This window comes from Xiphophorus maculatus, chromosome 8 (genome assembly GCF_002775205.1).
Source record: "Xiphophorus maculatus strain JP 163 A chromosome 8, X_maculatus-5.0-male, whole genome shotgun sequence".
NCBI lineage: Eukaryota > Metazoa > Chordata > Actinopteri > Cyprinodontiformes > Poeciliidae > Xiphophorus > Xiphophorus maculatus.
In genome coordinates, this window is record NC_036450.1 from 18368282 (window position 1) to 18381525 (window position 13244).

At 38.1% G+C, this 13244-nt stretch overlaps 1 protein-coding gene across 1 annotated transcript in view; it reads left to right on the top strand.

Moving 5' to 3' along the window:
• Positions 1-6056: 6056 nt before the first annotated feature.
• itga1 (integrin subunit alpha 1) overlaps positions 6057-13244 on the top strand; it is a 46449-nt gene continuing 39261 nt past the window's right edge. The window contains exon 1 of the mRNA XM_014468642.2: positions 6057-6325. Within this exon, the coding sequence (XP_014324128.1) occupies positions 6277-6325 (49 nt within the window). The 5' untranslated portion in view covers positions 6057-6276. The remainder of the gene's footprint in view (positions 6326-13244) is intronic.

Below are 13244 nucleotides of genomic sequence, written 5' to 3' on the forward strand. Positions count from 1 at the left end.
GATCAGTTTTTGGGGTGTAACTGAAACCTCCCTGTTGTTGACGGAGTCAGAGGTTCCTGACCTTGTGTTGTGAAGTAAAGCTCAAGTCCTGTCTAACATGCAGGGAGAGGAGATGGAATGGATCTCTAATTGATGCCCTCATATGTCAGACTATTGTTTTCCTTCACCCAAAGGGTGAAACCTGGGTCACTTTGAAGATACTCATATGATCCTATTTGGGTGTCAGAGCATCAGTTGGACACAAAGACGATGCGAGCAAGACAAGAACACGAACATTTCTGGCTGGGACTCAAATTTAGATCCTTTTTGCTGCAGCAAATAGTGCTAACAACTGCATAAAAGGTCAACTTGTACAAATAAAAATATCAAAGCTAAGTATTTATGAAGCCTCCCTCCCTTCAGTCTAACCGCTAAATGAAATTACATGTGACTGAATGCCTTCAGGAATCATCCAGACAGTAAAAAGATTCCATGCGTAATTTAATCTCAGTGTATATGCACCTAGTTAAAATTCTATTATATGAAAAATAGAAAAAGTATGGAGTACTACTCTGGAGGAGCGGCAGAGATCAATTATGTGCTCCGTAAGTTATTAATTGAAGAAATATGTTACTGAACCAAAGCTATGAGAATTGCCTTTTAAATTTGACCAAGAATGAAAAAGAAAATCATGTATCAAAAACATATTGAGTATTTGAGTTTTGGTTTTCATTTCTTTGTATATTTATCATGTTGTTTGTTCATATCAGCTTCTATCTTGCCATCCGTATTCACTCTCTTAGTTTGCTCTTGCATTTTGTTCATTGTGATTTTTCTTATATTAGTGTTTCTCCATTTGATTATTGTTTATGTTCCCCTCAGCTTATCTCATGTTCATTAGTCTCCTTCCCTCAACTTGCCTGTTGAGCCTCCTCTCACAGCTGCAACCCGTTCCAAATCGCTCATCTGTCACGTCTGGTAATCAAGCTCCTCATTATTAGAGTGCCTCACTTTCTGTCACTCACTGCTGGCTTTTTCTATTGGCCACTCAGTGGGTTCCCGAGATTCTGCCCATTCTCCAAAGTTTCATCCTCTGTTTTCCTCTGGCGTTTTGTGACTCTCCATATTTGTGGTCTTTTTTTTTTCATTAAAAACTTGTCCTTGCCCCAAGTGATCTCTGAGCCTGGATCCTTCACAAAAACTGAACCAGGAAAGTAGGGGACCAAATAAACATATGGAAGAAGATGTTTCAATCATACAAAACAACAAAAGCACACATAAAATACTACATGTGGGAGAAAATTAAGAGTACACCTAGAACTCATCGTCCTAATGGGGGCATCATACTGTGGAGATGGTTTTCTTAAGTAGGAACAGGAAAACTGAACAATTTTGGTCATAATGAAGCTACTGGACGGTGACATAAAGCACATAAATGCTGCAAAATACTTGACTGGAGTGAACCTTCACCTTCAAGCAGGACAACAACCCAAAATATATAGCCAGAGCTTCATAGGATAACACATTCATTCCAACACTTTCTTGTTGGAATGGCCTGTCCAGACCTAAATACAACTGAGAAGTATTTTTAATTGAAGTTGAATTCTAAAATCTTGCAGCTTGTTGAAATGGTTGATGGCAGAGAACTAATTCCATGCTTCTCTGGGTTTGTTTTGCAAAACATTTAGTCAACCATGTATCCGTTTCCTTCTACACATGCATGACTGTGTTTAGAGTATCACATAAAGTCTTATTAAAACACTTTCACATTTGTGGTTGGAATGTTACATTGTGTAAAATTAAAAGAAGGAAATAAACTCTTCTGCATAGAGCTGCCTTTCAAAATGACTGAGGAATTATTTCCCATCTAAGAAAGTTCATAAAAGATGTCAAAACCCCCCCCAAAAAAGACCAGACAGTGAACACAAAAGAGGAACAAACATTTAGGCACAACATGATTTCCATTTGCTCATCTCCATCTGGTTAGTGTCAGAGCTTTGAACAAAGTCAAAAGCTGTTCTCATCAAAGAGCAATCAGAACGGATGGATCTGCTTTCTGTCACTCTGAGCCGCCACACGACTTACTTCTTTCCCTGGAGTTCATCCTTCGGTGGTATTACAAAGTCACTACTATAAGGAGCACGTTGTGGTTAAAGCAAAGGGAACTCTACATTGCTGCAGAATGTGAAGCTTGTCTTGCAGCTCTCTTGAAGTGCCATTAGTAATTGTTGAAGATTAACCACATAAAAGTAAAAGCCACTTGTACAGTCAGTCTCTGCAGCCGCACAAAACCAACGTATCCTTATATAGTGAAAGTTTCTCTCCAAAAACTAGCAGCTGCTTTCCAGCATTTTTGTTTACTGTATGTGGTTTATTACTCAGCTGGCAAAACATCTGCAGAAATAAGTGGAAAAACTCTTATTTAAATGTATGCGACAACTGATAGCACATTGCAAACTGGAATAGTTAAACTTCAGGAATTTTAAATAAAACAAGAAATTTGCCACTATACAAAATTCTTACCATAAAACTGATTTTAGGCAAATGAGACTTGATGTAGCAAATATGTGCTCTAACTCTCTCCAGATTATGCAACAGTGATTTTTTTTGTTCCCCAACAAAAACAGCAAAAAAAGAAAAAAAAAATTCTTTCAAAACGAAAACTTTAAAACTCAGGAGGTGAAAGCGTTCTCTAACTTAAACCAACTCTTAAAAGCAAAAGCAAATATGAACAATTCCAGCACAAAATGACACAAGTTTAACTTTGTCACACATTCCAAATTGATTTTTAAAAAATCTGTTATATCTTATATAACATTTAAAGATGTTTTTATTTTATTTCATTTTAAGTGCATTTATCATGATATCTTCTGCTTCTAGAATACTGATATTTGTACTCATCGTGAGAAATAAACGGTCAAGTTCAGGTAGACTGGATGGAGAGCCTCTGTAAATTTACATTTTTCAACTTCTCCCACTTAATTTTCTGCTGAAGAACAGGGACCCCACAGCATAAAGTTGCCATCATCTTCTTTTAAACGGTATTTTGTGGTGCTAGTTTTCCGCCACTCAACGTTTTGTGAGCCAAAACGTTTTGCTTAGTCATATTTGCTGTTTCCCTTAATCTCATTTCCATCAAGGAGTCAAAGTTACTTTGCATCTCTCAGCCCTGCCACTCAGTTTAGGAAAACAATAATGTTTTGGTGAGTTTGCAGTTGTGCAGTACTCTTTCTGTTTTCAAACAAATAAAAAAAAATACGTGGACTATTGTATTTAAGTACCTAACCCTGCTTCAAACCTTTCAACAATCTCGCCTGTCTGCTGGGTTTTTCTTTGTCTTTGTGATGCTTGCTCACTAATGTTCTAAACCTCCGAAAACATCAGGATTAGAGAAAAATAGTAAAGACGGTGCAATATTTATGACTAGGATATATTTTTATAATTTTTATTTTTTAATTGCAAAACAAAGTAGCATTTTTTTTGCACTTCTTTGTGTTGGTCGATTGCTTAAACCCCTAAAATTATATTTCAATTCTCGGTTATTCTATGACAAATTATGTAAAACTTTAAAGAACTTCAATGCTTTTGGAAGGAAATCTGTTTTTCCACAACTTTGTTTGACATCAACTACTAAGCTTCTCCTTTAAGGGGAAAAATGTGTGAAGATACGCAGCTAAACATGCTTTGATCCGTTCTGCATCAGACCCAAATACAGTGAATACCAAACATAGCATATATTTACTGTGAGCTGTCACTAACGGCGCAACACTGTCCTCCTGTATACATTACAGAATCCTCAGATCATCTCTGTATATGGGCTTCTACTGAAACAGAAGCATTGTCGCTGCAAGACGTTTGTTTAACATCAGTGATTTAATGTCGTGGGCAAACCAGGCCAATTTTCTTCACTTAAAGCGATTAACTTCATCTGAGAAGTGCAGCTTTTTGCACAGCAAAGTGGAAGCGAGAAAAGAGACTGTCTGTGGCATGATGGCACTATATAAACATCCTTGAATCTTTTCTATTTAAAGAATTCAGAGCTGAAATTGAAAGACGAAACTTTAGAGCCCTGTATCTGTTCAGTCTTAATGCTCTCTTCCTGTCTCAGTGCATAGAGGATGTTAAAGAGATAGGGAGACGAAAAACACATTAGCATAGACTCCCACTGCTAATAGAGGCACGCAGCACGTCAAAAATGAAAGGCAGGGCAGCAAGGGGAGGAGGATACTGTGTAGGTGTTCAAAATGAAAACATCGATTACGATTAAGACGCTTTCTACGCTTTGTTACCAGAAGGGTAAATCAAACCAGTAAGCCGAGCCACGTAAGAGGATGAGGAAAGGGTGGGTGGATGCTTGGGGATGGGCTATTTTGTGCAATGAAGCTAATCAGAGTCTTCCTGCGTCTCACTCAGGGATGTCTGTGGGGGCTGAAGACAGGAAAGACTCCTGTAAACTGTCTCATTTGTTGGGTGTTCCTGAGGTCCCGTCTCGAGCAGATGTGCTTCTTTGTTTACACTAAAAGCGAGCACATGCTGTGCTTGATATGTACACCTGATGCGTCATTTTTACATATCCATCTGTTTTGCTTTTCTGGAAATAAAGGTTACATTGCGTAGATGGGGAATTGTTATTTTTTGCTTTCCACGTTGCATGTTCCTCCAGCCAGAGCATCTTCTTCTTCATATTTGCTGAAGATCATAATATTTAGACACAGACATGGAGATGGGTGACTCTCTTGATATTCATAAAAGAGAGACAAGAGTGAAGGTGTGAATGAATATATGCTGTGTGCTTGAAAGCTATGTATGGGCTATTTTGAGATTCTCTCTGTATGATAGCAACGAGTGAGGACATTTCAATGTTGTGGTGTTTGTCACAAAACTTTGAACAAAAATATTCAAAATAAACTTTGATTTTATTCAAAACAAGAAATAAACACATATTCCTACATGCTACTAGAATACTGTTAAATATCCTTATGTAATGTTTCTTGTTTAGATTTTAATATATCAATGAAAGCAAAGTTTTAAAAAAATGACATATATTCATGGCTCAGAGTATTAAATGACAGAATCTGTGAAGTGCATGACTGCAAGTTGTTCTACTGAGAGCTCCCACCTGAGCTGCATCTGATTTAATGTCACCACAGTCCTCTTAACGTCATAATGTGTTAGTTTGTTTTCTTAAAACACCAATAAAATACTTTGAGGTTGTTCTACAAGGCTCCGAACTTAAATCATTAGGATCCTGCTCCAAATAGGTGACTGAAAAATATATTATTATAGGTTTGCTGCAGCTGTGTAGAATCAAACCCGTGTAACGCTTGAGAAAAACCAGGCGGTGCTGAAATCCAATGCAAGATTTTCTTTTCAGTAACATGTCAGAGCAGTGCTGTGCGTAAAGAAAAAAAGGGCCCCATGTTTCTTTGAGTCTTGATTAGTTTAGACAATATTAAAACAGGTAATCATGACAAGCTTCCTCTGTTTACATTGTACAGTCTACAGGGTAAAATGAATTATGCTTCAAATGAGTGATACCGAACATCTTTCAACAGCCACGGGTTAAAACGCTGAGTTTTCAGAACTGTTTCTGATATATTACAATTGGGTGACCTCAACTCTCAACAGCAACACAGATTTGGTGAGTGAGCCTGGCTCCCTGTGGGGAAAACTTCCCTGGATGGTTGAAAGGCATGCCAGAGAGTCATTTTACTAATTTTATCAGAAAACACATTGAAGCAAAGCTATTCTTTCTATGTTTCCTCATATGATTTTCACGTTTCCCCTATGACTCGCCAATCATAAATGCATGTTTTCCCCTTTCAATTGAAATAATTTGACTTGGCCAGATCGTGAGGCACCATTAACCACTCATAATGTAATAGCTGCGTTGCCCAAGAACGCCCAAGTTGCTTTCAAACTTCCATTACATTCAGTTCGGTCTGCTCTGGCTCGTAGATAAACTGTGGTTTTGTCTTAAGATTTAGTTGTGCCTCCCTGCTTCTCGGGAGGCAGAGAAACCAAAGTCAGATGCGCCTGTGGGTGAGAGAACTTGCAACTCTGAAGTCCCCGCCCCGCCCCTCCTTTCCTACTTCCAGCTGAGCCGAGCGGACGCGTAATTTCCCGCTGAGCCGAGCGGACGCGTACAAAAGAGGCAGCATTTTCTGTCGGCCTGAGCAGGGACCCAGCTCCGAAAAACTCCATGGACTCCTGTTAGTGGGTTAACAATTGTCGCTTCTTGGGGGATATTTTGGTGAAAGAAAAGGGGGCTAAACAGGACCCGCGTGGCGCGCCAGGATGCTGCGGCTCAGTCAGATTTCCACTTTGACAGCAGCGGCAGTTGTTGGTGAGTAAAGACTGAAAGAGAGCGGCGGGGCGTTTTGGCTGATTAGCGCATGAAATAATGTGACAGGTGGAAAAGATGGCACGTGGCTAACGGTGCATCTGCGCGCATGCAGCTTTGTCTCCTGTAGTGTTTTTATTCCACGCGCTCCTGTTGATAAATGCCTGTGTTGCTTCAAGTATATTGTCCAGGTGAGGTCATTTTGACAGCAGCTCAGCCTCACTCACCGCAACCTTGCAAAATCTCATTTTGAATTTTTTTTCACATTTGCAATGTTAGCTTAATACAGACATACATTTGAATACGTTTTCAATTGGATTTACGTTACTATATATTAAAAATAAAACCCATAAATAAAATCCAGTGCCTTCAGATGTCTCCTTTTTAAAGTAAATAAACATTTGTGGAATTAAGTCTGAAAATCCAGAAGTTTGGCAGAAAACATGGGTGAGCAAACCACCTCATCAACGCCAAGCAATCACTGAAGATGGACAAATATGACGAAAACCTACAAACTGACAAAGACAGCATTATTGAGAAAATGCAACAGTTCTCCACAAGCCATGTATTGGACACAGCACACGTGGAAGAAGGTGCAATGGTCAGATGAGACCAAAGTTTTTTTTTTTTTTTTTTTAAATCCATGTGATGCTAAGCATATAACCCACATCAACATCCTCACCATGGTGAAACATGTTGGTGGCAGAACAATGCTGTGGGGAGGCTTTTTCTTCACAATGGTTCCCTTGTTTTACTTTTAAGATTTCTATTTGGAAAAAAAGTTTAGAAAACCAAAACTTTTATTGCATCTCACCGTTATGCACCACTAGCTACAATACAGTAAGGTTTGTGATTTTAATATTCCAAAATGTAAAAAGCAAAGCACTGTATATGAGGTGGAATACATCGAGCCAAGTAACTGTATAGTGCTCAGGGTAAATGTTAGTTTATGCTACAGCACAGGCCACCATCATTGGAGTAATGTCAATTAATAAAGTCACTTCAGGCTTTTAAAAAAAGGTTTAAAAATGCTCCATCGCTCTTTGACCATAGCCTGACGTGGTCATCTTTAGAGCTTTCTCAGGCTCAGGCTGCAGCATTTATAAAAGCTCTAGATCATTTTCAAGTTTTTAAAACTAAACGTAGAGTTTCTGTTTTGAGAGGAGAGAAAAGAGAGGGCAGCAAAGCGAATAAGGACTTTCTTTAATTCTCAGATTCCTTTGCTTTCATGTGATACTGGCTTGTGATGGTCATTAGAGAATTGAGTTAGGAATAAATGGATAGAAGTGTGACTGTGAAGGAATCAGTTTGAGATCACACAGTGAACCATTAGTTTCACATTCAGACTGATGTTAATTAGAAATTTTTTTTGTAAATTTAAATGTATCCATTCTCTCCCACAGTTGTAGTTGGTACGCTCAGTGCATGTTGTCACTTTGCGATAGATTTATTTCTGCTTTTCATGTTTCATGCTATGTGTTATTAACTATGCTATGCATAACATAGCATATGTTATGCTATGTGTTATTAACTATGCTATGTGTTATTAACTATGCTATGCATAACATAGCATATGTTATGCTATGTGTTATTAACTATGCTATGTGTTATTAACACATAGCATGAAACATGCTATGTGTAACATGAGTTATGCTATGTGTTATTAACAAGCTTCTGAAGCTTGTTAGAGCTTCAGATGCTCTAACAAGTTAGAATTTGGTGCACTCTATGCACAGTGAACACGATGCATTCAGTTCACACATTTAACTTCCCTGATGCATATGGGATGTCCTGGTTTTCAGACTGCTGCTGGTTGCTAGATGCAGCTGTTCTCAATAGGCTCATTTTCTATGTTTGGGTAGATGATGAGTGCTTGAGCTTCACACCTGATCCACTCGGTTTAACCTAACAAAGTGTTGAAAGAAGAAAAAAAATGGAGCCTAATTTTTTTTTTGTGAACTGGATTGTTTGAACATTTTTTACTAAGTGAAACTTGCGTGTGAAATTTAAAGACTGAACCTGTAGAATATATACGATCAAACTAATGCAGAATAGACCAATTGAAACCGATTAAATCATATCCATACTACAACTCCTGCAAGAATTTGAGGTTGTCCTTGCCTATTCTACACACCTAAATAAAGACTTAAGGAGCATTATTATGCGACAACTAAATCCTAATGGTACATAATCTGTATCTACAAAGCTCGGTAGTGTCTCATGTGCTATTAGCCACGGCCATGCAGTTCAAGTACAATGTGAGCTCTTGAACTCATGAACTCATGTGGCTCATACTGAGGTAGAAACTGTCTGGTTTTAGGTCATACTGAGAGTATCATCTCAGGTTTTCATACATCAGAAGCAAGCCTTGTAAGCTGTTTATGGTTTACAATTTGCTTTAACATGGTAAAAATACTCATGTGTGACCTGACCATGTGAAAGCTGAATCTGCTTCAGTAAACTGCCTCTATCACAGAGATTACACATAATGGGATGCTTGTCTTTGGGGTGAAAGAAACGGCCAAAGGATGCTTTGAAGACCATACAGAGAACAAAAATAAATGTTTTAATACAGAACTGTGGGCTTAATGAAAAGTACAATATGTTTAATGTCCGTTTTCAAAAATGATTTTCAAGAGACTTTAATCTGACGAACAAATTTATTGAAATGAATAGTCCAATTTAATGTGTAGGACTGTAGCTTGTGCTTCTACACCTGTAGAAAAAAAAAATCTACCAAGGTGTTTTCCAGTTTAGCGTGCCAGATGTTAAACTTTTGCTTCTGTCACAGCTTGTTTGGTTCAAACATGGAGAGAAAAGGTGAGAGGTTAGTTGAGCTCATCCAAATTTAGAAAACACTATATTCTCTTGAGGATTGCAATGCACCTCCCCTCCTCCCCCCACTCACAGTTTCTCACATCTTGAATCTGGGAATTTGTCTTTTCCACATATACTGTATATCCCAACAGTGCAGGACTTCTGCAGCAGAGGGTCAGAGAGGACGATCATTTCACTGAAAGCTGCGCGGTCCGCAGACGGGGTTCTCCAGACATTAAAGCTTTAGATTAGATTTATGAACTTGGCGAGACGTTTTGTGAACCCAGCCATCTCAGTCATTAGCAGTATGTCTTTTTATTCACCCCCCCCCCCCCCCCCTCCTCTTTGCGGAGACCGTATCTTTCATTTGAGTCAGCTCTCTGCCCGGGTTGCAGCGGTCTGCACTAATCTGTCTGTTGGCATCAGCAGACAGAGATTCTCTGGAAGAATGAATAATTAGGTCATGCAGTGTCAACTTACCCAACTCTTCCAGGTTATTTAATTCATCATCGTTAAAAAAACTGCACAATGGCATTTATTAAAATCTCTAAAAGCTTAAACTACGACTTTTTCTTTTTTTTTGCATTTATTTTGCCATCATGCGCACATTTAATACAGGGTTAATTCAAATTTAAAGCTTGTCTTATCTCTGCATTCTCTGGGCCTCGGAGGACAGGAAGCATTCAGCTGGTTATCAGTGAGGAATTCAACAGGCACAGTGATATACATGTCATAGGTAGCTTCTGAGAAAAACCATTAAGTCTGAACAGTATTATACACTGCCGTGGGAAAGTATTCAATCACTTTTGATTTTTTTTGTGTTACTTTAGTACTACATATTTCAGTATATTCCAATGAGATTTTGTGTGTTAGACTTAATACAAAGTAGCATGTGGTCAATAATGAAGCGAGGGGATTATTAAACAGTTCTCAATAGGTTTTTACAAATAAAACTCAGAAAAGTGTGTCATCTATTCGTATTCAGCACACAGCCCTTGAGTCAGAACGCTATGGCAGAAACTTTTGGTGCAATTAAGTCTTTATGGCTGGACGTTTCAGATTTGTTGGAGAATGTCTGTGAACATCAGTTTTTTGGATTTTAGCCTGGACTTTGACTGAACCATTTCATCACACACAAGTCAAACCGGCTTCCTTCCTGTTCTTGGTGAAGAAAATAATCCCCAAAGCATAATGGTGCCACTGTCTAGTTCACTGTATCGAGGCGGTGGTGTGTTGGTGTGTTCAGCACTTATGGCATTTTGTGTGTTTTGGCCCCGAAGCTCATCCGATTAGTGCAGTTTTTTTGCTGGCATAGAGCTTCTCTTTGCTTTTTTTCAGAAAAAAATTTCTTTCAACTCTTGACATTCAGAAAATGTGACAGGTGTTTTATTTTTTACAGCTGCTCATCCTGGCTTCTGATGAATTACTTGAGGTGTCTGTGGCAGGTGTGCTATAATTAATCCATGCAGCATGCAAAGGCATAAAATGTATGATCACGTCTGTCTTTCACTCAACACTTTTTTTGACAGACAAAATGATTGGTGCGCTGTCGTCTGGCAGCAAAACCACCTAACAACCAGGGTGAAGAAATCTTGTATGGGCTTGAAAAAGAAAAACAATCTTTGCTAAGAGAGATTTCTCAGCAGTCTGCAAAAAAAGTTGTGCAGACTTTTTTTCCACTCACAGTGCTGTCTTACTGTGACTTCCTATTTGGTAGAGGTGTAACCTTTTCACAGAAATGGAGCAGGTTAAACTTAACCTCATGGTTGATGCTTGACAACTTTATGACAACTTCTGTCCTCTTTGTGTACCACGACCACAAGTCGTATATAAAGCAACCACAGTCACCAATATTGTGAAAATACTGTTGCTATGAAGAAATAAATGGTTTAAGTTATGTGTGTACATCTAAATATTTAAGAGAAATGGCAAACTTTTAGCGGTGGAAAGATGTTTCTCAGTTCTCTGTCATTTGTTTTCAGATCTGTAGCTAAAGAAAATGGTTGACAGTTTTACTCATGCTACTTGCTTTTATTTTTGCTTTAGATTTCAGCTCAACTACTCTCCCTATGAAGCCTAGATGTTTATGAAATTAAACATGTTTCATTCATTCTTAGGTTGCAAAGCGCAATTTCTAAATGTTTTTTGAAAAGACAGCCTTTTCATCCTTAAAACTCAGGAAAAAGTTGCAGAATAATTTCATTTTATATAAGATGTACACAAAGAATAAAACAATTTGCATGTTTTCTTTCTTTTCAAAGGCCAGTCAGCGTTTTAAGTTGTTCTAAGTGATACTTATCAGGGCAGAATCACATGAAAACCCTTCTGATAATGAGCTGATTGTGGAGCATGGGTGCACGTAGAGTTGAACAATGCTGGAAAAAGGCTAATTTGGCATACAGTTGCCCTGTGTGGATAAACAGAGGAGCATATATTTACTTCATGCACTGTTAGTCTAAGGAAGATTCAAACCAATTTACCCCAAAGCCTTCAAAACCCACAAAGCCCACCCACATGACTCAGTTTCATACGCCGCTGCTTGAAAAAGGGCTACAAAGGTGCATCTGTGACAATGTTACCGATCCTTTGGTCTGCGCAGCATGTGGCGTGCATAAAACCACCTGTGTTAAGTGATCCTAACAGTAAGTTGAGGCTGACACATGAAGTGCTTTAATGATTGTTTTCCAGGTACTAATCAAAAGTTGTTAACATTACTTATCACGAGACAAAACAGAGAGTGAGGGCATTATGTTTTTAAAGTTAATCTTTAATGGCTTTGTTAGAATGAACACAGCATAAAGAAAATGGAGACAGGAAGTTTGAGGGATGTGTCAGAGTTATGTGGTTAAACCGCTAAGCCGCTTCTCAATATTTATTTCCATCACTGAACTGATGCCTGTTGTTTGAGAAAACATGACGATTCTGACACTTTGCTAGTTCAACGTAATCTAAACTTACAAAGTCATAAATGGAGTGCCAAATGGAGTAGTCAGCAGTGATCTGGTTTCTACTGTTACTGCCCATCTATTGGTTTAAAACCAATTTACTACTGGTAACTATCTACAGAAAAAAACTGCAACCTCTTTTTTTTTAAAACTTGTTTCTACCTCCTGTAGACATATTTCTTCTTTTTTAATGTAGTTTTTGAATTTTATCATGTAAGTTTGTTTGTCCTGTTCATCTCTGTGTGAGATGGACCTGTTTATAGTCTTGCCTCAACTGCCTAAACTTCAGCCCTCTTGCATCCCTGAAAAGGATAAAACTCGTTAAGCCTTTTATCGTGTTGCACATAGAAGTTAGGAATAAATATTAAATAAATAAATAAATCTGGACCTTAATATAAATAAAACACTAAACTCTCGGTGTGTTTCTGTTCAATCCTTCAAAAACTGTATCATTATGTTCACATGTTCAATAGGATGAACAGTTGATGTATCCATTGTTTTCCACCTGATTTTACAATCTTGTCAGCATCCTCACTAGATCTAGTTTGTTTTTAGTTAAAAGTAGTGTGCTTCCTTCCATAGAGATTTCTTCTGTTCTTGCATTTTGTCACACTTCACAGTTTCCGACCAATTTTTACATCAGACTGAGATAACCCGAGTAAATACCAAAAGCTGTTTCCAAATGATGGTTATCTTTTAAGGGAGAAAAGCTATTGCAGCCACATATGTGGCTCAACTAAGGCACAAACAGGACTGATTACCGCCTGATCTGTAGATCAAATACAGCTCTTAAGTATATAACCACAACCATTGATTACCCTTAGGGGGATCTACTTTCTCACGAAGAGCAAAGTTGCTTCAGAAAGTATTTTTCAATATGGACGCAGTGAGGATCACATGACGTTTTGGTGAAGTTCTTAGACATAAAGCCTTCATTGAAATAGACTTTTTATTTTCTTTGTGCTTCTGTCATGTTTCAATGTGAATCCATCTGCAGAGGCCAGTTTCAGCAGAAAGATGCATAATTTTTCTCAGTTATATTCTTTAAAGCCTGATATGTCATTCAACTGTTTTGCATTTGATGATACTAAGGGAGTGAGAAAGTTATTGATTATATTTAGGTTATCTTAAATAAAATGTTTTGAAGGCTAAGCAGCCTT